The sequence below is a fragment of the Lepidochelys kempii genome, chromosome 10 (assembly GCF_965140285.1).
Source record: "Lepidochelys kempii isolate rLepKem1 chromosome 10, rLepKem1.hap1, whole genome shotgun sequence".
Lineage (NCBI taxonomy): Eukaryota > Metazoa > Chordata > Testudines > Cheloniidae > Lepidochelys > Lepidochelys kempii.
Window position 1 is genome coordinate 33,266,767 of NC_136389.1, and position 27,995 is coordinate 33,294,761.

General features: G+C 46.6%; 1 protein-coding gene across 2 annotated transcripts in view; it reads right to left on the minus strand.

The window, feature by feature from the left end:
• The window catches only part of TRAP1 (TNF receptor associated protein 1), a 79,826-nt gene extending 61,833 nt beyond the window's left edge, over nt 1-17,993 (minus strand). For both annotated transcript variants that reach the window (XR_012161182.2, XM_073362771.2), the window contains exons 1-2: nt 17,825-17,993; nt 207-374 (exon numbers count right to left, since the gene is read on the minus strand). Coding sequence is in view for 1 of the 2 variants with exons in the window: in XM_073362771.2 (XP_073218872.2) it covers nt 207-374; nt 17,825-17,912 (256 nt within the window). In the remaining variant the exon portion in view is untranslated. The remainder of the gene's footprint in view (nt 1-206; nt 375-17,824) is intronic.
• Nucleotides 17,994-27,995: the final 10,002 nt, after the last annotated feature.

Genomic DNA, 27,995 nt, shown 5'->3' on the forward strand with positions numbered 1-27,995 from the left:
AGTCCATCCCAAAAGCCATTCTAACTGATGGGATGACAAACACCTGCACCTCTCCCCCTCCAGAGGTGGGGAAGGTACCTTGGGAGATAGCCCCAAGCTCCTGCCCTCCCAGTTAGGCACTGTTTTGCCAAGGCAGTGTCATTTCACTGGGTTTTCAACGCACCCCAAGAGACTTCCTTCCCGTGATATCCCCGGCCTCTGCTCACCTTTCACATTCTCTGTATTGCTGATGATGGTGTGCAGGGGCTCCTCTTCCTTGTTCTCAGCTGCCTGGGTACTGTACTTCTGCCCAGCAAGAATGCTGAAGGCGGCTAAGTTGTGCCGGGGGACTGGGAAATGGAGGGCTGCTCTCTGAAGACATGTGATTCCTCTTCCTAGAAGATGCAATTCAAGCGGTTTTAGTCTAACTCACACATATTAGAGATAGGAAAGCTCTATCAAGGTCACAATTCCCTTTCCCGAGGGCTAATGCAGGATTGCTCCCTAAGGTACACTGTCCTATGCATTGTCCAGTTGAGTGTTCAATCCCCACATGATCGGGCTCCGGCCGGAGCCTGGGCTCTGAGACCCAGCAAGGGGGGGGAAGGTCGCAGAGCTGAGCCAAAACATCGCATTCCTTAGCCCCATAGCACAAGCCCAAGTAAACTGACCCAGGCTCTGAGACTTGCTATTGCTATATTTTACTGACAGAAAGTTTTCCTCCTATCAAATCTGTTTTCCTTTGCTCAGTTACATTTCATTACTCCTGGTTACATCCCATTTGACCACCCCCTATAGAATTCTACTCCAATTTGGCCCATACACCTGCTGGTTTATGATACCGGCAGTAAACATTCAATCCTGAGCTCTCAAAGATGCCTCCTTTGGCAGAGTGTAGCTACTGGTCAGAATGCCAGAATCACACCCCCCAGCAGAGCCAGTTTTAGGACTAAACGGCACATGCTGCCTCTCAGGGTCATATCAGAAGCAAGAGTCATAACCCGAAAAGCTATAAAAGACAGCAAATTCCACTAGCTCCACTAGGAACATAGGAATTGCCACCTTTGTCATAGCCTTGCCTGTGATGTACTTTGCTAAGTCAGACAGGAGACCCTCTTCTGTTTGGCAGAGAATGAAACGAAAAACACTGGCTACTAACCAACATTTGCAGCACTTGGCAGATACAAAGCACTGTCTTATATTAGTGCTCAGTGTGATTATCTATGTTGTGAAGACAAAAGGAAATGGTGCTAAAACGATGTTCCAATGTAGAAGGCAAGGCAAATATATTCAGAGGTGGGCGAACGTGCATGCAGCCACATAACCACATATTCAAGCTGGTTTCAGGTGGACTGGGTTATGCCAGTTCCACAGGAAAATGATGGTGTACGAGAACCTCAAAAGGCCCTTTTCAGAAAGCTTGAGATCCAACAGGCCCTGTAACACACAGAAGCGATTTCCAGACTTTACTTCCTTCAGGTTTCCACTGTATATTTTACACCTAATGAGCAGCAAACTCTGCTGCATTCCACTTGCCAGGATTGAGCGGTCCTGAGTCTGGGGCTTAGGGGAAATTATCAGGCAGAGGAGGGTATATTAATTCACCTCCTCCATGACAATGGATACAAAATGGAATAAGAATGCTCTGGCAAGTGGATGGGTGGTTTTCCACCCTTCGCCACTCCAGGCCAGTATTAAGCTGCAGCTCGCCCCACACTGCGAGTGGCAGAGCTTCCTTAGGGCCAGGGAGAGAACCTGGTCAAGCTACAAAAGCCAGGAGCGGGCGGCAACAGCAGACAATTCTGGGCTTTTACAAAAACTCTTTTTTGCCCTTGTAGGCTGTTTCATCAGCCGAGGAAGCAAAGCAAACTCCAGGTTTAAATCTGTTATAAAGGCCCTTACCCCTGGGCCCCGTTCATTATTTATTGTTTACAACAACAGGTACAAACAAAATAAAACTATCCAACCAAAAATGCTGATTAGAATCCCAAGAACCTTGCTGCCTCTACCAGTGTGTGTGTGTGTGTGTGTGTGAGACCACCACACACCCCTCCCCTGGTACCCCTTTGGATCCAGCTTCCTCTTCCAGCCATGTAATAGGCAGAAATCTCTTAACCCTTTCCAGGCTGCTGCTTTTACCTCGACATAGTACCTGATACAACTTACACCCCTTACCCTTCACAAACATGTCCCATAGTCCTCCAGTTGTTGTCTGGCTGATCCAAGTCCCTTCCAAGGTCAGCTGATGCTGACCCTAACCAACCTAGCAGATGATGCTGACTACCAACATACAGTTAACACCCCTAAAACACACACAGACATTTAGTATCTGCCATTCTGAAGCTCTGAAAAGACCAAGGTATCTCTCAATCCAAATGCATCAAAACCAGAGCTCTCAGCATTACTGTCGCCCTTCCAAAGGGTAAGCAGCTCTGCTGCTTCCCTACACCTCAGACCCTAGGCTGAGCCAGTTATCAACCCCAAATAGTCCCTTACCATGTCTCCCATTCAAAAACAGTTCCAAGACATGATGCACTTTTCCAGCCAGAACCCCCAATTATTACTCAATTAGTTCTGTCCTTAAAGAGCCTGTGAATAGCTCTCATGCACTTGAATACCTCCTACACCCGTAACTGCTGTATCACACACAGTTCTGCCTCATTGTTCAAGCAAAAGTCTGTAGCTGTCATTCCAATGCATTTGTTGGACTGATCCAAGAAAATGAAGAAAAAGCCCACATGAATGAGGATTTAAGAACTGGAGAGTTCAGTATATGGTGAACCAGTCCATCACACTTAGCCCTGGTCTACACTACGAGTTTAGGTCAAATTTAGCAGCGTTAGGTCGATTTAACCCTGCACCCATCCACATGACCAAGCCTGTTTTCGAGTGTGTGTGTCCCCACAGAAAATGCTCTAAGTGCATTAACTGCATTAACTTGGCGGAGTGCTTCCACAGTACCGAGGCTAGAGGAGACTTCCGGAGTGTTGCATTGTGGGTAGCTATCCCACAGTTCCCACAGTCTCCGCTGCCCACTGGAATTCTGGGTTGAGATCCCAATGCCTGATGGGGCTAAAACATTGTCATGGGTGGTTCTGGGTACATGTCGTCAGGCCCCCCTTCCCTCCCTCCCTCCGTGAAAGCAAGGGCAGACAATCGTTTTGCGCCTTTTTTCCTGAGTTACCCATGCAGACGCCATACCACGGCAAGCATGGAGCCCGCTCAGCTCACTGTCACCGTATGTCTCCTGGGTGCTGGCAGACGTGGTACTGCATTGCTACACAGCAGCAGCAACCCCTAGCCTGGTGGCAGCAGACGGTACAGTAGGACTGGCAAGCCGTCATCGTCATGTCCGAGGTGCTCCTGGTCGCCTCTGTGAGGTCGATCAGGAGCTCCTGGACAGACATGGGCGCAGGGACTAAATTTGGAGTGACTTGATCCAGTCATTCTCTTTAGTCCTGCAGTCAGTCCTATTGAACCGTCTTATGGCGAGCAGGCAGGTGATACGGATTGCTAGCAGTCCTATTGCATCATCTTCTGCCGAGCAGCCATGAGATGTGGATGGCGTGCAGTCCTTCTGCACCGTCTGCTGCCAGCCAAAGATGTAAAAGATAGATGGAGTGTATCAAAACAAGAAACAGACCAGATTTCTTTTGTACTCATTTGCAAACCCCCCACCTCCACCCCCCCAGTCTAGGGGACTAATTCCTCTAGGTCACACTGCAGTCACTCACAGAGAAGGTGCAGCGAGGTAAATCTAGCCACGTATCTATCAGAGGCCAGACTAACCTCCTTGTTCCAATAAGAACAATAACTTAGGTGCACCATTTCTTATTGGAACCCTCTGTGAAGTCCTGCCTGAAATACTCCTTGATGTAAAGCCACCCCCTTTGTTGATTTTAGCTCCCTGTAAGCCAACCCTGTAAGCCGGGTCGTCAGTTGCCCCTCCCTGCGTCAGAGCAATGGCAAACAATCGTGCATCTGAGTTGAGAGTGCTGTCCAGAGCAGTCACAATGGAGCACTCTGGGCTAGCTCCTGGAGGCCAATACCGTCGAATTGTGTCCACAGTACCCCAAATTCGGCCCGGCAAGGCCGATTTAAGCGCCAATCCGCTTCTCAGGGGTGGAGTAAGGAAATAGATTTTAAGAGCCCTTTAAGTCGAAATAAAGGGCTTCATCGTGTGGACAGGTGCAGGTTTACATCGATTTAACGCTGCTAAATTCGACCTAAAGTCCTAGTGTAGACCAGGGCTAAGAGAAGGGTCAGCTCAGGAAGAGACACAGGCAATGCCTGAGCCAGCCTGGACTTTACAATCTGACATTTTAACCCTGTGGTGCCGAACAAACAAACAAAAAAATTTGCAAATACACCCACACTCAGGAATCACGGAACATGAGAGGAGCTTTGCCCAGTCACTGCCTCCAGCGACCCAAAAGGAAAAACAATCCGCTGGCATTTTCCTCCCATTCTCAAGTCAACTTCTGTCATCAGGTTTACAAACAGCAAGTCCTGAGAGTCTATTCACCCAATATACACAAACAGAATGCTGCCCCCACACACAAGTGCTGGATCTCTCTGGAAACCCCAAATATTTATAATTCTTGGCCTAGTCACATCTTCTGCCTCTCTCTCTCCCAAGCACAATGAATAAATCATCATCAATCAATTCCAAGGTTATTTTTGGATCTGTATAACATTTGGTCTTAATATCATTAATTAATAGCTGGCATTGTGTCAGCCAAAGACAAAAACTGTTAAATTCAAGCTGCAGCTTTTTCATTTTCTGATATATTGCTTCCTGTGAAACCCCTGCTTGGCCAGCAGAGGAGGGACCCACGGCAATTTCAAGCCACAGAACCATGGCCATTTATATATGCAGAGTAAGTGAGAAAGTGCTCTCAGAACTAGCAAGGAAAAGCCACACACACAAAAACAGCTTGGGAAGCAAAGCTCCTGACACCCAGAGACAAAGTGGAATTAACTCACATGCCTTGTCTAACTTTGCATATCAGCCCCAAGCTGTGCCATGTTAGAGCATGATGTATTAGGGATGGGGCTTTTGGGTGGTCAGGAAGCCTCCAACGGGTGTCACCACTACCCCCTTTTGCCACTGTAGCATTTTAAGCGTAGACGAGCCGTAAAGCAGTGGTTTTCAAACTTTTTAGGCTGTGTACCCCTTTCCATATAATGTAGTCTACTATGTATCCCCTTCTGAGATAGGGTCATAATATACCTATGATTAGATTGCCAAGTCTTACTAAATAAAGCACATTGTCCGCCATTACAGGATTTTTCTTGCATACCCCGACAAGAGCTCACATACTCTTTAGGGGATGCATAACCCAGTTTGAAAACCACTGCCCTAAAGTATTCCTGAGAAGTCTCCCATTCAAGCACTGCGCGGGCCTCAACCTGCTTAACGGACGAGATCTGACAGGACTGCAGCTGAGCCTGGTATGGATGAAGAGAAGAGGTGACAGCCTTTCTAAGCAGGGGAAGTCATCTCTCTTGCATCACTTTAATTCAGCCTATAAAATTGTGTATACTTAAAACACTGCAGGGGCACCGCTCCACCACTTCAGTGTGGACTACTCACATCGACTGGAGCGGCTCTCCTATCAGGGCAGGTAATCCACATCCTTGAGAGGCGGTAGCCAGGTCAATGGAAGAGCGCAGTCTACATGGGGACTTAGGTCAGTTTAACTACGCTGTTCAGGAGAGTGGATTTTTCACTTGCCTGAGCAACGTAGTTATGCCGACCTAATTTTCTAGGGTAGATGAGGCCTAAGTCACTGTCCTCATTTCTCACCCCACAGAGCAGGGCACACACCTGGCTCTTTCCAGCAGGCCTCAAGGACATTTTTAAAAGGCAACATTCAAGCAGTGCTTGAGCGGCATGCAGACCAAGCTACCCAATCCCAGACACACAGCTCCTCCTCAGACATGACTGCTAACAAGCCATCAAGTATTCCCTCTATACAGGAGATGAACTGCCCAGAAAAGTTGGCCTTATCTGTACTAGGGTTTCCTGTGTTACATCTCTTCCTCATACCACAAAGGGAATCCACAGACCATAGTGACAGCCTACAAAGCAGCAGCATCAAGCCATTTGGTGATTAGGAGCCACACAAACTCCAAGGAAACCGTGATGAGCAGAGGCTGCTAAGAGCCCAGCATACAGGGAGATTCAGGGAGGAAGCTGCCAAAACCCACTACTTCTTGCATTTTACTGCACTTGAAACTCACCAGCACATTCTCATTAACTCGGATACTATTCGCAGGTTTGACAATGCAGCTGTAAGAAAGCAAGGGAAGTTGCAACTGGTATCACAGTATATGAGCTTTCAGATTCCCTTATCCTGTCATCTTGTCAGATCTCTTAAGCATGGTCAGTATTCGCCTAGGAAATTTCCAAGGCCTTTAGAACCAAAGCCAGTTCCTTGGAAGTTCCCCTCATAGTGGTCACTGCCACAGCATGATGCTTGCAGGCAGTGCTATGTTTTGGATAAAATGTGAAACTTCAAATACTGACCATCTTGAATTAGTTAAAAAAATCCTGTGAATTTGCAAGTGTAGGAGTGCTATCCCCAACTTCCTGGTCAAGTTAAACTGGGATAGTTATTTTCTAACCTAAATAAGATCTCCCTGCAGTTTCAACGGCATTGTTTATTCTTCCACAAACTGATAGGAATTGTAGATGGAAAAAACCCATCAGGTAATCCATCCTATCACCCTCCCCCCAATCCCATTTCCTACTTCAAATTTTCAGGTGGGTTGTCTATTTCTCCAGTATCTCAGTCCTCACCATCCCATTACAGTATAGTCCTCATTATCAGAATAGCAAGGGGGACACAGATTTTTTTGGATAATTGGGAGTTTGAATAACGAAGAGGGCAGGAGCCAGGGTGGATTTGATTTAAATCATGATTTAAATCACTAGTCAGGAAGACTTGATTTAATCATGGATTTCTACATAAAGTGCATTCTTGTTGGTTGTTATAACCTTAATACATATTCTTCACAACTCAGAGATAGATGTAGGTTTCATTTTCAGAAGGTACACACTAAACATTTTTAAAGTGATTTATTTTGAACACTTTTCAGATTCGTTTTACAGCAATATCAGAAAATCAATGACTGGTTATTTCATTTACCAAAGGAAACTGAAGCAGATATTTATGAAGTCATTGGGAGGTGACCTATCTCCAATTCAACAGGTTAATCATTAATATTTGGAGGATTTTCTTCCCATGCTATATTAGGAGAACATCACCAGACAAACACTTAAATTATTTAACTAAAACAACAACGTTATGTATTCTGGATATTTTTCTTCAACAGCAAACATTAATATTTTAACAAAACAAGCATATGCAATTTCAATTTAGTTAAACATTCAAGTTTTTTAAAATCAGGTTTATTTTTGTTAAAATTATTTTTAACTAAAATAGTTAAATGAAATATTTAAAAAACAAAACAAAAAAAACAATATTAAATCAACTGTCAGCCAGGTCAACACGAGAAACTTAAAATACTGGCTTCTGCAGCTAACTCAGTCATCTTCACCTTCATTTTCCTGTTTATTCGTAATCTGGAAAAGAAAAAACAAGCTTTCCTGCTTTTTCAGGTCCCAAACAATTTCTCAGTTTGGAATGAATTAGTCCACAGAAAGAAAATATTCTTTCTACACCAGCAGAAGAAGCTACTGCTGTTAAAAGTGAGATGATCACTTCAACAGTCTCTGAATCTAAGTGCTTAAGTGACTTCCACCAGTTCACTGGTGTGACTTTCTTTAAAAAATCATCAGCAAACATATATTTCTTGAATGGTTCACCCTTAGCTCTGAAGTTTATTACAGTTGGCATTATGGAGGGATTGCTGGATGTCCATGTCATAGCCAACTCCTCTTCTTCAGCACTTAAGGTTTGACCCTGGTACCGAGTATTAAGAATATCTGCAAGAAAATGAGCTGCAGAGAGTGTTTGTCCAATTCGTTTTTTTAATGCTTGTAATTTAACTTTGTCATTGCATATTTCTCTTTTAAGATCTCACTCAGTTCCTTCCAAATTTCAACAGCATCAGCAATAAAACAGCTGTTTCCCTGCATTTTGTTCAGGGCTACAGAAATAAGCTTCAGGGTATTCAGCATGTGTTCAACCTTTCTCCTAAGCCCAATGTTGAGAACGCTGGCTGTGACAGTGCCATCTATTTTTTCACGATTTTGTTCACAATCTGTCATCAGATTAGGCCAGTTCTTGATCTAGTGCTCAAAACAGTTCACTACTGAGTTCCATCGCACGTCTTGGTTCCTCCCACTTTTTTCAGAGCAGCTGCTGCAAAGCAGTTGTTACCCAAGTATTTTGCAATTTCAACAAGATTAGCCTTCATTTCTGGAACACTGAAGTCTTTGGCTAGGAGGTGCAACAAATGAGCACTGCAACCATATCTTATTAGCTTGGGACTCTCTTCACTCTCTTCTAAATAATTTCTTCTCATCTTGGATGCATTTGCAGCATTGTCTGTGACCAAGCTGCGTACTAGACATTTGAATTTTTTTTCCACAGTTTGTTATAGCTTTTACTGCTACTTCTTGTAAGTATTCTATTGGGTGTGCATTTCCTGATCTATCAATTGTTTCTGTAAGGAAGACATTCCCTTCTTCTGTTGTCACACAAGCACATACAACAGGATCACTGCTCCACCCATCAAGACTCAGGTTAACAATTTTACCCTCTAGACCTTTTGCACACTGCTCAATTTCTCTTTCATACCCTTTATCCAGCACTTTGCCTGCGACATCTGCTCTGTTGGGTGGACTATATCCATGGTTAATGACTGAACCATGTTAGTGAAGTGTGGGTTCTCAATCATATGGAAAGGAGAGTTTGTTGCATAAATAAACCATTTATTGCAATTTTTTCATCAATTACCTCTTTTTGTAATCGGCTGGTTCTTATCTCAAACTTATCTATGGTTGTTTCTGGAAATGGAGATTTTTTTCTTTTTGCTACAGGTAATGATATACTGTGACATACATGATGGGACAGAAACACCATCATTGGCAGAATACTCTGAAACTATAGAAAATGATGGTGATCTTGAAAGTGGATAGCCTTCTGAATCCTGCATGTTGAGGATGGATTCTCCTAAAAAAAATAATTCAATGCAGTTATTTAATTATTATTACCATACTGCTCATTTACTATTACTCATTGCATTCACTGACACTCAGTACTACTTTAAAGGTGAAATTGTAAAAGGAAGATCTGCCTATTTCAGCTATTCATTTTTTATCACAACTGCATCTAAAGTGATAGTATCATAGAGTAACAACTACATTTTTTGCTCAAACATGAGAATTCAAGACTAGTCCAGAAGGAAGACAGGCAGTCCTTAAGAAAGAAGTATGAAATAAAAAAGTTTACCAATCTGAAGATCCTGCACGTTCGGACATGTTCCTTTCATCATCTTCAACGCAGCTTCTTCTTGAGGAGGAACACTTCTCATGATGTTGTGTCATTCGGGAAACCAGGCCTTGCATTTCTTTGTTGCGCTGTTTGCATTTTGCACACATGCCTGTCTTACCCACAGGTAGAGGAACTTCATTAAAATATTCCCAAACTGGGTCTCTCTTACAGCCTACTGCCATTAGAGGTTTTCCCTTCTAGTGAGAGAAAGATATGGTAGATCTCAAATCAATGAAGGCTACACTCAGAAAGACCTCAAGCCTTCTGGAATATGCTGCTCAAACAGTTTCACTTTTGTTTCTATTGCCTGGCCCTCCCTTCTCACATTTATCTCCAAACTTCTTCTCCTTGTCCAGATCCACCCCCAACAATCTTCTATTCACTGAACTTTTTGAAACTTTGCACTTTTAGAGAGAGGTAAGGGATTGCCTCTGTGTACACAAATTTACAGAGGGACAATAGGGTTGAGGTCTGTCATTTCTCACCTCTATATATTATTTATTTAAAAACATTTCTGCTGTTAACAAGCATGTTATCTCTGAAGACACAAATCCACAGTTTGAGAACGGCATAACTAAGCACCTCTGATGGTATCTTCTAGACTGAGCACTGAGTCCTATTGGGTAGATAGAAAGATTAACCTAAATAATCTATACAGAAGCCCCTGGAACCCCATAAAATTGCATCCCTAATCCATGAACTATTGGAACTCATTTACAAAACTTTTCTTAAACATTAGATGAATATATTGTCTCTTACCACAGAATTAGAATTTATAATCACTATTCCATGATGACATATCTTTGAGCTATAATGTATCTATCTTTAGATAGGTTTTTTTCCCCTCAAAAAGCATTTGATCAAAAAAAATCCAATTTAAATTTTAAAAAATCCAAATTTTTTTGATTTTTTAAAAAAAAACATTGATTTTTATCCACCAGGACCACAGCCTCACCCCCACCCAGTGCCTGCAGGAATCAGGTGTCATCAGCCCAGCGGCAGCACAGGGAGCCCTCTGCAGTTCTGCAGTAACAGCCCCACTCATTCGCTCTTGTGACAGCAGGGCTGCAGAAGGCTCCCTATGCTGCCACAGGAGCCATCCAGTAGCAGGGTGACCTCCTGTATGGCCAGCGGCTCCTCCTCCTCACAGTTTGGGCCGGGTAGGGGGGGTCTCTGCTCCGTTTTGTGAGCCTCCACATTATCCGATTCTCTTCCTTGTCCCGCAGCATGAGATTCATGCGGGGAGGCAAGGAAAGGATTTGGCTAATGCAGGGGTTCAAACAACAGGGTTTTGGATATATGGAAGTATACTGTATTCCTAAACTGTGTGCCTCAGTTACTCATGTACCACCCTAAATAAATCCTTTTCCTCCTTGGCATTTACATTCTTCACATATTTGTGGCTTAGCCAAGCTATATCCAGTAAGAGCTAAATGTCTCAGTCAGCTCCTTCAGGCCCTGAACATTTATGCTGCTCTTCTCCCAACGCTCTACAGTCTGCCATAATCTATAATCTATCTGCAACCAAAGTGTCCAGACAGAAGAGTACTATGGCCTAGGTGCAATGGTATCATGGACATATGGAGGGACTATGACTTCCCTGCTCTATTTCCTTTCCAAGATCGTTATGCATTACTATTCGTTAATCATTGACAATGTGCTCAAACCTGTATAAGCTACAAGACAGCCTCACTCTAGTCAGCTAGGGTTGTGTAGTTTCTGGTAACTGACCAATGGGTAATACCTACAGACTGTAAAGCAACTTGGAGTCCAGTTCTTCTGACTGGAAAGAATGTATTACTCCACCCTTTTAACTCTGGAGAACTGAGTATACTAGGGTTAAATTAAAAGTGAAATAAATTTGTTGGTGTAAGTAGAGAACCTAGTAATTGTCACCAGATGTTAAGAGAGACTAACACAACCAGAAGCCTGAGAGAAACAAAGAGTTTACAAGGGTTTTGTCAGGACTGCAGAAGACCCAAAATTCACATCCCAGGGGATGCTGCAGATCAGAGATGGGCTGCATTAGTAGAGGTAAACTTTCACAGCCCCCACCTGCTTTAGCAAGCCCATTCAGCAAAATATCAATGCGCTTCCTTAAGATTAAGCATGTGCTTCAAGTCTATTGAAGTTAATGTGACTTAACACTTGCCCAGTGTTAAAAATGGGTTTAAATGCTTTGCTGTATAGGGACAGCTGACAAATACAGGCACTTGGCTGACCAGAACCAGGATCTCTCTCATATTCCAGAGCAGTGCATGCCAGCAAATTCACACAAATATCCCAACACCTCATACATATGGCTTTAAAGCTAAAAAATAAAAAGCTAATTTCATCTCCTCAGCAACACAAACTAACACGAGCACAGCACACCTGTTCTCCGCTGTCTACACTGGCTTCCCATAGAATTTCAAATCAAGGTCTCAGCCCTTATCTTCAAAATCTTCTATGGCCTGGACCCAACGTATCTAAAAGATTGTCTGAAGCCTGGGACGAAGACCATTGTTGTCACCTACACTCCTCTGGCACAACCAAACTTTCCACAGTAAAAGTAAAGCTTGTCTGTGCTGGAGACAGAACTTTCTATGGGGAGACGGTCCAGAAATACAGAATGAACTCTACCAAGAATTAAGGACTTCCACAAATCTCCCTCCCCGCTTGCTGCTCCCAGTGCAAAGTGCATTTCTTTAGCCTTGCCTTCTCTGATGTAAACACAAAGCAACATATATATTATAACAAACAAAAACTATCAAAACAAGACACTCCTCTTCACATGCTTCTCCTTGTGGGGAAAGGATGATAGAACAAACAACAAATGACACAAGTCATATCAGTTAATGCACAACCAGATGGGACTTACATACTACCGTGATCAGTGTGCTATTAAAAACCTAAATAGAATATACTATAACTGTATTTATTGGGAAAATACCATGGCCTTCCGAAATTTCCTTTACATTTTGTGTCTCATTTTTCTCAAAACAGCGGAATGACCTGGACTCTAGGAATCTAAGTGCTCTTAGTGTTGGATATTGTGATAAAGTAATTCCACTGTGATCCCCTCCATGTAACTGAGGATAAGCACGTTGTTACCAAGCATTTTTAATAAAGCAGCACCAAAAGCATGAAGATCAAGCACTTCGCAAACATTACTCTGACACAGCTGCCAGACCAAGAAGTTTATCACATTATTTCAGCATAGATCAGCCATGATGAGAAAAACCCACTGAAACATGATTTTCCTATAGAGTTGTGCATCATATGGTCACTGTGCTTCATTCACTTCAGACAACACATCAGCTAAGCCCCCCTTTCTCACAACCTCTGCTGTGTGTTAAGTATTATATTGCTAGAGACTCATACAATATAGGCACCAAAACAAAAGGTCTCTTCCTTATCTTCTCATTTTATTATATGCTTTTAGGTTGCAGGGGAAGATGCTGTTCGCTAAAGCGAAGGACTACACCCAAACCCAGAGCTGGAAGATGCTACAAAAGCTTCCACACACAGTTCTGTCAATGCCCTATAGTTCTAAAATGCAGCATCCCCTACTACTCCAGTTCTGACCTCAGCTCTGCCAATGCCCCTCACTCCTGATCTGCAGCCCTCCTACTATTCATGCTGGATTTGCCCTGTGTAGATACCTAATCCATGACAAACTGAATTCTTCCATCATTCTCTCATGCCAGTCCTTGAAGCTCCAGAATCTTCACAACTCCACCCTCCAGACCCTACACCAGAGGTGGGCAAACTTTTTGGCCCAAGGGCCACATCTGGGTGGGGAAATTGTATGCAGGGCCATGAATGTAGGGCTGGAGCAGGGGGTTGGGGTGCGGGAGGGAGTGCGGGGTGTGGAATGGTGTGCTGTGTGCAGGAAGGGGGCTCAGGGCAGGGGTGCACAAGGTGTGCGGGGTGCGGCAGGGGGCTCAGAGGGTTGGGATGCAGGAGGGGTGTAGCAGGGGGCTCAAGGCAGGGGTTTCAAAGGGTCAGGGGAGAGGGCTGGGATGCAGGAAGGGATTCAGGGTGCGGGCTCTGGCCTTGCGCCGCTTACCTCGAACAGCTCCAGGGTGGCAGCAGCGCGCAGCAGGCCTAAGGCAGGCTCCCTGCCAGCCCTGGCCCCATGCCACTCCTGGAAGTGGCCAGCATGTCCGGCATTGGCTCCTGGTTGTGGGGTGGGGCAGGCAGCTCTATCGTGCGCTGCCCTCATCTGTGGGTACCATCCCCAAACCTCCCACTGGCTGTGGTTCCCCGTTCCTGTTCCCACCCAACAGGAACTGCAGAGAGTGGTGTCTGCAGGCGAGGGCAGCGCATGGAGCCCTCTGCCCTCCTTCCCCCCAGGGATGTGGTACTGGCCACTTCTGGGAGCAGTGCAGGGACAGGGCAGGCAGGGAGCCTGCCTTAGCCCTGCTGCACCATGGGGCTGGCAATCCCGCAGACCGGACTGAAAGCTCTGATGGGCTGGATCTGGCCCACGGGCCGTAGTTTGCCCTCCCCTGCCCTACGCCATTGCGAATGCCCTCCAGTCAGAGGAGAGACATAGATGCCTCTGGAGCCAATGAATGCCACTCCTCCTCCTCCATGGGACTCAGCACACTTCCCCTGCAGTGCTCAAACTTTGCAAATCCAGGGACTGAGAGATGCCAGGGTGAGGCACTGCTGTCAGAGCACTGGGCCCGCTGAGTCACTGTCCTCAGAGAGCCAAACCAGCCCAGAGTCATCCCGGACTCGCAGCTCCCAAGAGTGAATAAATGTTCACAGAAGAGAAATCACTTACTCTTAATACATAAAAATGAGTGGTCATGGAGATGGGATGCAAAAATCTACTTCAAAATCTCTGTACCAGTCAAATTCAAATTAGATCACAAACTTTACTTGTATTGCAAGGGTCACCCAAAGCTCCCACCCAGAATTGGGCCCCCACTGAATGAGTCAACAATGTGATGCTGTTGAGAATAAGGCAAATGTCATTGTGGAATGTTGCCAAGGTTCCTTCCCCACTCTGAACTCTAGGGTACAGATGTGGGGACCTGCATGAAAACCCCCCTAAGCTTATTTTTACCAGCTTAGGTTAAAACTTCCCCAAGATACAAACTATTTTACCTTTTGCCCTTGGACTTTATTGCTGCCACCACCAAGTGTCTAACAAATATATAACAGGGAAAGAGCCACTTGGAAACGTCTTTCCCCCCAAAATCCTCCCCAAACCCTACACCCCCTTTCCTGGGGAAGGTTTGATAAAAATCCTCACCGATTTGCATAGGTGAACACAGACCCAAACCCTTGGATCTTAAGAACAATGAAAAAGCAATCAGGTTCTTAAAAGAAGAATTTTAATTGAAGAAAAGGTAAAAGAATCATCTCTGTAAAATCAGGATGGTAAATACCTTACAGGGTAATCAGATTCAAAACACAGAGAAACCCTCTAGGCAAAACCTTAAGTTACAAAAAGACACAAAAACGGAATGTATATTCCATTCAGCACAACTTATTTTATCAGCCATTTAAACAAAACAGAATCTAACACATATCTAGCTAGATTGCTTACTAAGTTCTAAGACTCCACTCCTGTTCTGTTCCTGGCAAAAAGCATCACACAGACCGACAGAACCTTTGTTTCTCCCCCCCCTCCAGCTTTGAAAGTAACTTGTCTCCTCATTGGTCATTTTGGTCAGGTGCCAGCGAGGTTATGCTAGCTTCTTAACCCTTTACAGGTAAAAGGGTTTTTCCTCTGGCCAGGAGGGATTTTAAAGGGATTTACCCTTCCCTTTATATTTATGACAGATGTATTAACAGGAGTGTCATACATAAGATATGGGAAGTAATTGTTCCACTCTACTTGACACTGGTGAGGCATCAGCTGGAGCATTGTCTCCAATTTTGGACAGAACACTCCAAGAAAGATGTGGACCAATTGGAGTCCAGAGGACAGCAACAAAAATGAAGAGGTTTAAAGGAAATGTTGAAAGAATTGGACACGTTTAGTCTTCAGAAGAGAAGGCTGAGGGGGCACAATAGTAACAAAAAGATCATTATAAAGAGGATAGTGATCAATTATTGTCCATGTCCACCGAGGGTAGGACAAGAAGTACTCAGCTTAGTTTACAGCAAGGGAGGTTTAGGTTGGATATTAGGAAAAACTTTCTAACGATAAAGATCGATAACCACTAGTTTACCTAGGGAGGTTGTGGAGTCATTGGAGGTATTTAAAAACAAGTAGACAAACACCTGGCACGGACAGTCTAGGTATTAGTCCTCCCTCGACACAGGGGTCTGGACCAGATGTCCTCCTGAGGTCCCTTCCAGCCCTACATTTCTATAATTGTACTAGGCACGGTACAAATACTCATGAATACATGGTCCCTGAGTGACAGGATTAAAATCCTGAGACACCTTTTCTGTGTGTGCAGTAAGCAGTCCAGCAGGGATAGCAGAAAATGTAGAGTTCAGAACTGTACGGTGAAGGAGAACATGCCTGTATGAAAACTTTTAAAAATCATTTCTCTAAAGAAAGTTAAAAATTCCCCATGCTGGTGAGTTCAGTACCCAGAGTTGAAGGAAAGAAAGAAAGGCCTTCACACCAAGAGGTTGATTTCCTACGGCCATACTGGGTTACACCAAGGTCCATCTATCCCAGTATCCTGTCTTCCGACAGTGGCCAATGCCATGTGCCCCAGATGGAATGAACAGAACAGGTAATCACCCAAGGATCCATCCCGTCGCCCATTCCCAGCTTCTAGCAAACAGAGGCTAGGGACACCAGCCCTGCCCATCCTGGCTAATATCCATTGATGGACCGATCCTCCATGAACTTATCTAGCTCTTTTTTGAACCCTTTTATAGTCTTTCATTCTACAGGGTTGGTAAGAGGCAATTTTTAGACTACAAATTAAGCTCTGGTAATCACCCAGTGCTTTGTGCATCACGATGGGCACGTCCCACAATACCCTGCCAGTAGACAGACACCGTGTGTTGACGGTTCAGTCTGTTCCTGTCACTTTAATGAGTACGTTTGTGCTTCTGAAGATTAAGGGACTGGCATGCAGTGATGGAGCCACTGGTCAGGCAGCTATACTGCAAATTTCTTCCAATGCAGTTCCCAACAGTGATCTCAAGTGAAATCATATGGTCATTTTTTCCTAACAAACCTGACTGCTCAGCCTGCGTTTAGGACTGCTTACTGCTGGAACCTTGCCAGTAAAAAGACTGAATCCTACTCAGCTAAGCAGACTGTATCTAAGTTGTTGGCTTCCTCAAAGGCATTTTTTAAAAAGCAGGCAAACTGGTATGAAGGAAGGTCGCTAAAGGTCATTTGTCCAAGCAAGGTTCATTTTTATTTATTATTTTAACAAGATTGGTCACTCCACTAGCTCCCTTTTCATGTCTCCTGTTCTTTAGAATTAAGTGTCAAACTACCTTCTACATGTAGGGACCATCTCACTTCACCAGATACATACATCCTCACAAGAATTTCAGCTATTTTCTCCGCATCCCACCAAAGATTAAGTAGCCAAGTGCTGTAATGAAGTCTTATAAATCACCCAGACGTAATTAAATTCAGAAAACATACCAAACTGTATTGGTTTTAATTATGTAGAATACTTCATGGAACCTTAAGTTACCCTTCTCAAAATAAATGAACTAGAGTACACTCCATAACACAATTTTATTTTCAATTGTTTGTTCGTTCACTTTCTTACTCATTTATACATGGGAGGAATTTGTGACGGGTCACCAGGTAAATGTGAATTAGGGATGTTCCAGTATAACAATTTTCAAATAGAAAGGTCTGAAGATCAGTTTGGACTCTGTGCTCCCATTTTTACTGCAGTGATTTACACCAGATTGTAAACGCGGTGCAGGTCAAGCTGCGCTTCAGAACGCCGAAGAAACAGGCGAAGAGGTTTCCCCTGCTTCTATCACTGGCCGAGTTCATTCACATCTGCCCCTCTGCTTTTGGCTGTTCCAGTCTCTACCCTGGCTGACAGGCGGCACCTACAAACGCGGCTGTCTTTCACCGCAGCCAGGCGCTGCGGGAGAGCCAGCCACACGGCGGCCCCAGAGGCAGGCCGGGGGTTAACGCGTTCATGGCGATGCGCGGTGCCGGCTGCAGACCACAGGTCCCGGCAGAGACTCTTCCAGGGCCCACGAGCTCCCGGCAGGGGCCGCCAGCTCCTCTGCTAGCCCGGCGCCACCCTCGGACTCGAGCTGCGGGCTGAGGCCCTACAGCCCTGGGCGCCAGGCCAAGGCAACCGCGGCTCCTCGGCAGGTCCGAGCCGGCTGCAGCCGCCGCGGGGCCCGCCAGGCCCCGATCCTCCCGGCTCCCCTCCCCCACCAACCAGCCCCCGAGCCGCGCGACGCCGGGACAGCCCCGCCCTCACCTGCCGCCGGCGCCCGCAGCCGCGCGACGCTCCCCGCCCGCAGCAGGGCCCGCAGGCGGCTCCCACGCAACAGCATCGCCCGGGCCATGCCGGGCCGGCCACTCGCTCGCTCTCCGGGGCGCACGCACCACGCGCGCGGCGGCTCTGAGCGGAAGGGCCGACGCCCGCACTGAGGCGGCGCGCGCTGATGGTGTCACGTTGCCTGGGCGACCCCTGAGCGCCTGACAGGAACCGCCCCCCTCCCTGAGGCGGCGCGGAGCTGCGGGCGGGTTCGTCCGCTCGCTGCCTTCGCGAGGGGCTGCCGAGGGCAGCGCCCGCAGCTTACAAAGCCCCCTTCCCGCAGCGAGTGCCCATCCCCCCGGCCTGGTTGCCCCTTGCCCGCCCTCCCGCGCCCTCCCAGCTAGCAGATGCTTATCCACCCCACACACCCTATTGCCCCGTCTTGCCCGCTTCAAGTCCCACAGCTGCAGGCCACGGGGACGTGGGGACATCAACGCCCCTTGGCCTGAGGTGCCTTCTTCTCGCCCCAGATCTTGTTCTCCTTCTTCTACCTAACATGGGGGACCTGCTGTCCCACTTTTATAGGGACAATTCTGATTTTGGGGTCTTTTTCTCATAGAGGGTCCTATTACTCTCTCCCCCCCCCCCAGCTTCTGTCCCAATTTTCACATTTGCTTTCTGGTCACCCTACACCTAACCAGCTCATTCCCACTGCACACAAGCCTGCCCCACCGGAGCTTCAGCCCCTGTCTCGCGCCTGCTTGTTCATTAGAAGACAGAGCAGGAGGCAGGACTCAGATTGGTCCAGGCCAGGTCAAAAATCCAGTTCTGTGACTGAAGCTGCCCTCTTGTACTCTAGAACCTCAGCTTTCTATATAAAAAGTAATTTTCTATCAACGTTGCAAAGAACACTTTCATACCGTTAATCATGTGTAACTGATATAGAGGTGTCTGCCTGAGGCTGCAGAGAGTGTTAAACAATATTTTATATAATTAAAAACAAATGGAAGAAAGAAGAAGTTGATAGTGATGAATACAAGTCAGAAGCTATACATTGTAGAAAGTTGATAAGAGCACCAAATATATACAAGCGGACAAAAATCTATGGCCGGCAAAGTTACAAACAATAAGTTTTTTGAGTGTATTAAGAACAAAAATATTTGAAACACTGGTACTTGTCCATTACTAGATGGAAATGGTAGAATTAATAATAATACAGAAAAGGCAGAAGCATTCAATAAATATTTCTGTTCTGTATTTGGGAAGGAAACTGATAAAATAGTCATAGCATATACTAGTATTTCAGAGGATGTTTAACAGCACCTACTAAAGTTAAACACTTAAATCAGCAGGTCCAGATAACTTGCATCCAATAGTTTGAAAAGAGCTGGCTGAGGGGTTCACTGGACTGGTAATGCTGATTTTCAATAAATCTTGGAACATCAGGGAAGTTCTAGAAGACTGGAAGAAACTTAATGTTGGGCTGGTATTTTTAAAGGGTTAACAGACTTGGCTAATTAGAGGCCTGTGAGTCTGACATCAATCCTGGGCAAGATAATGGAGCAGCTGATACAGAACTAGTAAAGAATTGAAGGACAGTAATATAATTAATGTCAATCAACAAGGGTTTATGGAAAATAGAACCTCTCAAAGTAACTTGATAGATTTTTTTTATGAGATTACAGGTTTGGTTGATAAAGGTGAGAATGCTGATGACTTCCAGGAATTTTGGAATTTTTGAAAGTGTTGGGGACAACTTCCTGGTGCAACTGCTGGAGGAACCAACTAGGGCCCATGCTCCTCTTGACCTACTGCTCACAAACAGGGAAGAATTGGTAGGGGAAGTAGAAGTGTGTGGCAACCTGGGCAGCAGTGATCATGAGATGTCGAGTTCAGGATCCTGACAAAAGGAAGAAAGGAGAGTAGCAGAATACAGACGCTGGACTTCAGAAAAGCAGACTTTGACTCACGCAGGGAACTGATGGGCAGGATCCCCTGGGAGGATAATATGAGCGGGAAAGGAGTCCAGGAGAGCTGGCTGTATTTTAAAGAAGCCTTATTGAGGGCACAGGAACCATAGGCACTGAGTTTCTAATCTATCATGGGGTGCTCCCTCCAGGCTCCACCAAGGCCCCACCCCTGCCCTGCTTCTTCCCACTCCTGCTCCACCCCACTTCTTCCCAACCTCTTTCCCCCCTTCCCCATCCATTTCTGCCCCCTCCCCCAAGCATGCTGTGCCCTCACTCCTCCCCCTAGCACCTCCTGATGCTGCAAAACAGTGGCAGGTGGTAGGCATTGGGAGGGAGTGGGAGATGCTGATTGGCTGGGCCCCCCAGCAGGCAGGAGGCACTGCGGGGAGGGAGAGATTCTGGTAGGAGGGCTGCCAGGGGGTGCTCAGCACCCACCATTTTTTTCCCATAGGTGCTCCAGCCCCAGAGCACCCATGGAGTCGGCGCCCGGAACAAACCATCCCGACGTGCAGCAAGAATAGCAAATATGGCAGGTTACCAACTGGGCTTAACAGAGAAATCTTCAGTGAGCTTAAACACATAAAGGAAACTTACAAGAAGTGGAGCTTGGGCAGATAACTAGGGAAGAGTATAAAAATATTGCTTGAGCATGCAGGGGTGTAATCATGAAGGCCAAAGCACAACTGGAGTTGCAGCTAGCAAGGGATGTGAAGGGTAACAAGAAGGGTTTCTACAGGGATAGGCACTGACTTCTACTGGCGCCGGTGGGTGCTCAACCCACCTCTGCTCCTGGCCCTGCCCTGACTCCACCCTGCCCTGCCCTGCCCACTCTTGCCCCACCCCCATTCCAACCCCTTCCCCAAAGTCCCTGCCTCAACTCTTCCCCCTCCCTGCCTCTATTCCGACTCCTTCCCCAAATCCCTGCCACCGCCCCGCCTCTTCCCCGCCTCCTCCCCTGAGCTCACCATGTTCCCACTCCTCCCCACTCCCTCCCGGAGCTTGCTATGCTGCCAAACAATTGTTTGGCGGCAGCAAGCGCTAGGAGGGAGGTGGAGGAGCAGGGACGCAGCACGCTCAGGGGAGGAGGCGGAGGTGAGGCAGGGGGGCAGGAAGGGGAGCTGGCTGCTGGTGGGTGCAGAGCACCCACTAATTTTTCGCTGTGGGTGCTCCACCCCTGGAGCACCCACAGAGTTGGTGCCTATGTCTACACGTATGTTATCAACAAGAAGGTCAGGAAAAGTGTGGGACACTTACTGAATGGGGGAGGAAACCTAGTGACACATGATGTGGAAAAAGCTGAAGTACTCAATGCTTTTCTTGCCTCGGTCTTCACAGAGAAGGTCAGCTCCCAGACTTCTGCACTGGGCAGCACAGTATGGGGAGGAGGTGAGCAGCCCTCAATGGTGAAAGAACAGGTTAAGGACTATTTAGAAAAGCTGGACATGCACAAATCCATGGGGCCAGATGCAATGCATCCAGGAGTGCTGAGAGAGCTGGCTGATGTGATTGCAGAGCCATTGGCTATTATCTTTGAAAACTCATGGCGACTGGGGGAGGTCCCGGACGATTGTTGATGTTGGTCCTGCTCTGAGCAGGGGATTGGACTAGATGACCTCCTGAGGTCTCTTCCAATCCTAATATTCTATGATTCTATGATTGGAAAAAGACAAATATAGTGTCCATCTTTAAAAAAGGGAAGAATCCGGGGAACTACAGACCGGTCAGCCTCACCTCAGTCCCCAGAAAAATCATGAAGCAGGTCCTCAAGGAATCCATTTTGAAGCACTTGGAGGAGAGGAAGGTGATCAGGAACCGTCAATAAGAACTCACCAAGGGAAAGTCATGCCTGACCAACCTGATTGCCTTCTATGAGGAGATAACTGGCTCTGTGGATATGGGGAAAGCAGTGGATATGATATACCTTGACTTTAGCAGAGCTTTCGATACAGTCTCCCACAGTATTCTTGCCAGCAAATTAAAAAAGTATGGACTGGATGAACAGACTATAAGGTAGATAGAAACCTGGCTAGATCATTGGGCTCAACAGGTAGTGATCAATGGCTTGATGTCTAGTTGGCAGCCAGTATCAAGCGGAGTGCCCCTGGAATTGGTGCTGGGGCCAGTTTTCTTCAATATCTTCATTAATGATCTGGATGATGGGATGGATTGCACCCTCAGCAAGTTCGCAGATGACACTAAGCTGGGGGGGGGGAGAGGTAGATATGCTGGAGGGTAGGGATAGGGTCCAGAGTGACCTAGACAAATTGGAGGATTGGGCCAAAAGAAATCTGATGAGGTTCGGCAAGGACATGTGCAGAGTCCTCCCTTAGGATGGAAAAATCCCACACACCGCTACAGGCTGGGGAACGACTGGCTAAGCAGCAGTTCTGCAGAAAAGTACCTAGGGGTTACAGTGGATGAGAAGTTGGATATGAGTCAACAGTGTGCCTTTGTTGCCAAGAAGGCGAACAGCATACTGGGCTGTATTAGTAAGAGCATTGCCAGCAGATCGAAGGAAGTGATTATTCCCCGCTATTCAGCACTGGTGAGGCCACATCTGGAGTATTGCGTCCAGTTTTGGGGCCCCCACTACAGAAAGGATGTGGACAAATTAGAGAGAGTCCAGTAGAGAGCAACAAAAATAATTAGGGGGGTGGGGCACATGATTTATGAAGAGAGGCTGAGGGAACTGGGTTTATTTAGTCTGCAGAAAAGAAGAGTGAGGGGAGATTTGATAGCAACTACCTGAAGGGGTGGTTCCAGTGAGGATGGAGCTAGACTGTTCTCAGTGGTGGCAGATGACAGAACATGGAGCAATGGTCTCAAGTTGCAGTGGGGGAGGTCTAGGTTGGATATTCAGAAACACTGTTTCACAAGGAGGGTGGTGAAGCACTGGAATGGGTTACCTAGGAAGGTGGTGGAATCTCAATCCTTAGAAGTTTTTAAGGCCTGACTTGACAAAGCCCTGGCTGGGATGATTTAGTTGGGGTTGGTCCTGCTTTGAGCAGGGGGTTGGACTGGATGACCTCCTGAGGTCTCTTCCAACTTTAATCTTCTATGATTCTGTAAGGCATTTGATTTGGCACTGCATGACATTTTGATTTAAAAAAATAGAATATAAAATTAACATGGCACACATTAAATCGATTAAAAGCTGGCTAACTGAAGTTAATGGAGGATAGATCCATCAATGGCTATTAGCCAAGATGCTCAGGGATGCAACCCCATGCTCTGGGTGTCTCCAAACCTCCAACTGCCAGAAGCTGGGATTGGACAACAGGATGGATCACTTGATAATTTTCCTGTTCTGTTCATTCCCTCTGACACATCTGGTACCAGCCACTGTCAGAAGACAGGATACTGGGCTAGAGGAAGACCAAAGACAGGGTAGGCCCATTACTCAGTGAAGGGGGAAAGACAATAACAGAAAATGTGGAAATGGCAGAAGTGCTAAATGACTTTTTTGTTTCAGTTTTCACCAAAAGGGTTAGTAGCGATCAGATGTCTAACATAGTCAACACCAGTGAAAATCAGGTAGGATCTGAGGCTAAATTAGGGAAAGAACTAGTTTAAAATTACTTAGACAAGTTAGATGTCTTCAAGTCAGTAGGGTCTGATGAAATACATCATAGAATACTCAAAGAGTTGACTGAGGAGATATCTGAGCCATTAGCCATGGAAGATGGGAGAGATTCCAGAGGACTGGAAGAAGGAAAATATAGTGCCCATCTATAAGAACTCTGTGCTGATAACACCTCAGCTGGAGTATTGGGCACACATTTCAGGAAAGATGTGGACAAATTGGAGAAAGTCCAGAGGAGAGCAACAAAAATGATTAAAGTTCTAAAAAACATGACCTATGATGAAAGATTGAAGGAACTGGGTTTGTTTAATCTGGAGAAAAGATGACTGAGGGGGACATGATAACAGTTTCCAAGTACATAAAAGTTTGTTACACAGAGGTAGGTGAAAAATTGTTCTCCTTAACCTCCGAGGATAGAACAAGAAGCAATGGGCTTAAATTGCAGCAAGGGAAAATTAGGTTAGACATTAGGAAAATCTTCCTAACGGTCAAGGTAGTTAAGCACTGCAACACATTGCCTAGGAAGGTTGTGGAATCTGCGTCCTTGGAGGTTTTTAAGAATAGGTTAGCCAAACTCATCAGGTAAGGTCTAGTTATTACTTAGTCCTGCCTTGAGTGCAGGGGACTGGACTAGATAACCTATTGCGGTCCCTTCCAGGCCCACACTTCTATGATTTTATGAACCATTGATCTGACCCAGCATGGCCATTCTTTTGTTTTTAACTGATTAGGTCTCAAAAAGGAACTGGAAATGGGGAATCATCAGCTAGTGGGTGTGTTTCTAGTGCGGTCCCACATGGATTGGTTCTTGGCCCTGTGTTATTTAACATTTTTATTCATGACCTGGAAAAAAAATCATCACTAATAAAGTTTGCAGATGACACAAAAATTGTGGGGATGGTAAATAATGAAGAGAACAGGTCACTAATACAGCACAATCTTGATTGCTTGGTAAGCTAAGTGCAAGCAAATAATATGTGTTTTAATACATCTCATTAGCGGGTCCTTAGTACCCATCAGCAGCCAGCTTCTCCCCTCCCCCCGCAGCACCTCCCACTTGCCAGTGGCCCTGCCAATCAACTCCTCTCCCTCCCTCCCAGCACCTCCCATCTGTTATGGGTCAGCTCTTCTGTGGTGTGCAGGAGGCACTGAGGGGAGGGGGAGGAGCGGGGATGGGGCGCTGTCAAGGTTCCTTCCCCACTCTGAATGCTAGGGTACAGATGTGGGGACCTGCATTAAAACCTCCTAAGCTTACTTTTACCAGCTTAGGTTAAAACTTCTCCAAGGTACAAACTATTTTACCCTTTGCCCTTGGACTTTCGCTGCCACCACCAAACATCTAACGCCGGTATTATTATTATTAGGAAAGAGTTCGTTTGGAAACGTCTTTCCCCCCAAAATCCTCCAAAATCTTACCCACTTTTTTCTGGGGAAGGTTTGATAAAAATCATCACCAATATGCATAGGTGACCACAGACCCAAACCCTTGGATCTTAAGAACAATGAAAAAAGCATTCAGTTTCTTAAAAGAAGAATTTTAATAGAAGAAAAAGTAAAAAGAATCACCTCTGTAAAATCAGGATGGTAAATACCTTACAGGGTAATTAGATTCAAAACATAGAGAATCCCTCTAGGCAAAACCTTAAGTTACAAAAAGAAATAAAACAGAAATATCCATTCCATTCAGCACAGCTTATTTTCTCAGCCACTTAAACAAACAGAATCTAACGCATATCTAGCTAGATTACTTACTAAGTTCTGAGACTCCATTCCTGTTCTGTCCCCGGCAAAAGCGTCACCCAGACCAACCCAGACCCTTTGTTTCTCCCCCCTCCAGCTTTGAAAGTAACTTGTCTCCTCATTCGTCATTGTGGTCAGATGCCAGCGAGGTTATCCTAGCTTCTTAAACCTTTACAGGAGAAAGGGTTTTTCCTCTGGCCAGGAGGGATTTTAAAGGTATTTATCCTTCCCTTTATGACAGGCACTCTCTGTGGAGGGGGCAGACTGCAGCAGAAAGAGGTGGGTGGGGGCAGGGCCTGGGTCAGGGCGGTGGTTGAGCATACCCAAATCAAAGAGAAACCTAGCACCTGTAATACAGCTAAATGTAAATATACATGTAGGAACAAAGAATGTAGACCATATTTATACATTGGGAAGCAGTGACTCTGAAAAGGATTTGGAAGCAACGGTGGATAACCAGCTGAACATGAGCTCCCAGCATGATGTCATGGCCAGAAGGGCTAATGCGATCCTTGGATACATACACTAGAACAGGAGTGGGCAAACTTTTTGACCTGAGGGCCACATCGGCATTGCAAAACTGTATGGAGAGTCGGGTTGGGTTGGGGAGGCTGTGCCTCCCCAAAGAGCCTGGCCTCCGCCCACTTCCTACCCCCCTCAGAACCCTGGACCCATCCAATGCTCCTTGTCCCCTGACTACCCCTGCCCAGGACTCCACCCCCTATTGAACCCCCCCTTCTCCCTGTCCCGACTGCCCCGACCCCTATTCACACCCCCTCCCCTAGATAAGCCCCCCAGGGACTCCCATGCCTACCCAACCCCCCCTGCTCCCTGTCCCCTGACTGCCCCCTGCCCCTTATCCAACCCCCGCCCCCCCCATGCTGCTCAGAGCAGCAAAGCCCTGCTGCCCGGCTAGAGCCAGCCACACTGCTGCTGTGCTGCCCGGCAGGAGCGGCGGGCCAGAGCGCTGGCAGCGGGTTGTGCTGAGGCTGCGGAGGAGGGGGAGAGGGGCCAAGGGGATAACCTCCCTGGCCGGGAGCTCAGGGGCCAGGCAGGATGGTCCTGCGGGCCAGATGTGGCTCACGGGCCGTAATTTACCCACCTCTGTACTAGAATCTTAAGTAGGATTAAGGAGGTTATTTTACCTCTGTATTTGGTTCTGGTACAACCACTGCTGGAATCCTGTGTCCAGTTCTGGTGTCCGCAATTCAAGAAGACGGTTGATAAATTGGAGAGGGTTCAGAGAAGAGCCACAAGAATGAGTAAAGGATTAGAAAATCTGCCTTACAGTGATAGACTCGAGGAGCTCAGTCTAGTTAGTTTAACAAAGAGAAGATTAAGGGGTGACCTGATCACAATCTATAAGGATATGTCTACACTGGCAGAGTTACAGCGCCGGGAGTTACAGCATCACTCAGAGAATGCGAAGGGAAACTGCTGTTGTGTATTCACACTGTCAGCTGCCTGCACAATAGCATGTTCATACTTGTGGCACTTGCAGCGGTATTCGGAGTGGTGCGCTCTGGGGAGCTATCCCACAGAGCATTTCTTCCTCTTCTGCTGCTAAGAGTTGTGGGAAGACGGAAGGGAGTCATGGGGCATCCTGGGTCCAGTCCCAAAGCCCCATGATGCATTGCTTCACATCCCAGCCATCCCTGTGCTTCCGTCCGCATTTGGCGCCATCTTTCAACGCTTTGTGTACCATGCGCCCTGCCTTTTTGGGCAGCAGGAATGGACAAGTATGCTGCTCGCTCTGACCAACACTTCACGAGTGGCAGTGGAGTTATTCCTTAAACTACAAAGGCAAGAGGAGTGTGACCAGGCCGGCTCTAGGTTTTTTGCCACCCCAAGCAAAAAAGGATGGCCGGAATGATGCCGCCCCTGAAATTGTGCCGCCCCAAGCACGTGTTTACTTTGCTGGTGCCTAGAGCCAGTCCTGAGTGCGACATTGATCTCGCCATGCATAGTAGCTATGACCTGAGATTGCTTGTGGCATTCACTGAGGTGCTGACTACAGTAGAACGCTGCTTTTGGGCTTGGGAAACAAGGGGGAGGGATAGCTCAGGGGTTTGAGCATTGGCCTGCTAAACCAAAGGTTGTGAGTTCAGTCCTTGAGGGGGCTGTTTAGTGATCCTGGGCAAAAATTGGGGATTGGTCCTGCTTTGAGCAGGGGGTTGGACTAGATGACCTCCTGAGGTCCCTTCCAACCCTGATATTCTATGATCTGGGTGCATCCTAGATGCATGTCTGGGCTGATGAGCAGTGGCTGCAGAACTTTCTGATGAGGAAAGCCACATTCATGGGACTGTGTGATGAGCTCGCCCCAGCCCTGTGGCGCAAGGACATGAGAATGAGAGCTGCCCTGCTGTTGAAGAAGCGCATGGCGATTGCACTTTGGAAGCTGGCTACTCCAGACTGCTACTGATTGGTTGCTAACCCCTTCAGAGTGGGAAAGTCTGCCGATGGACTCGTGTTGACGGAAGTGTGCAGGGCCATTAATTGCATCCTGCTCCAAAGGACCGTGATTCTGGACAACATGCGTGACATTGTGGATGGCTTGAGCAAAGGGTTGGACTAGTTGACCTTCTGAGTCTCTTCCAATCATAATCTTCTATGAAATGGGCTTCCCTAACTGCGGAGGGGTGATAGATGGCACGCATATTCCAATTCTGGCACCAGACCACCTTGACACTAAGTACATTAATCACAAGGGGTATTGCTCAATGGTTCTCCAGGCGCTTGTGGATCACCATGGGCATTTCACAGACATTAATGCAGGCTGGTCCGGAAAGGTGCATGACGCATGCATCTTTTGGAACACTGGCCTGTTCTGGAAGCTGCAAGCAGGGACTTTCTTCCCGGACCAGAAGATCACCGT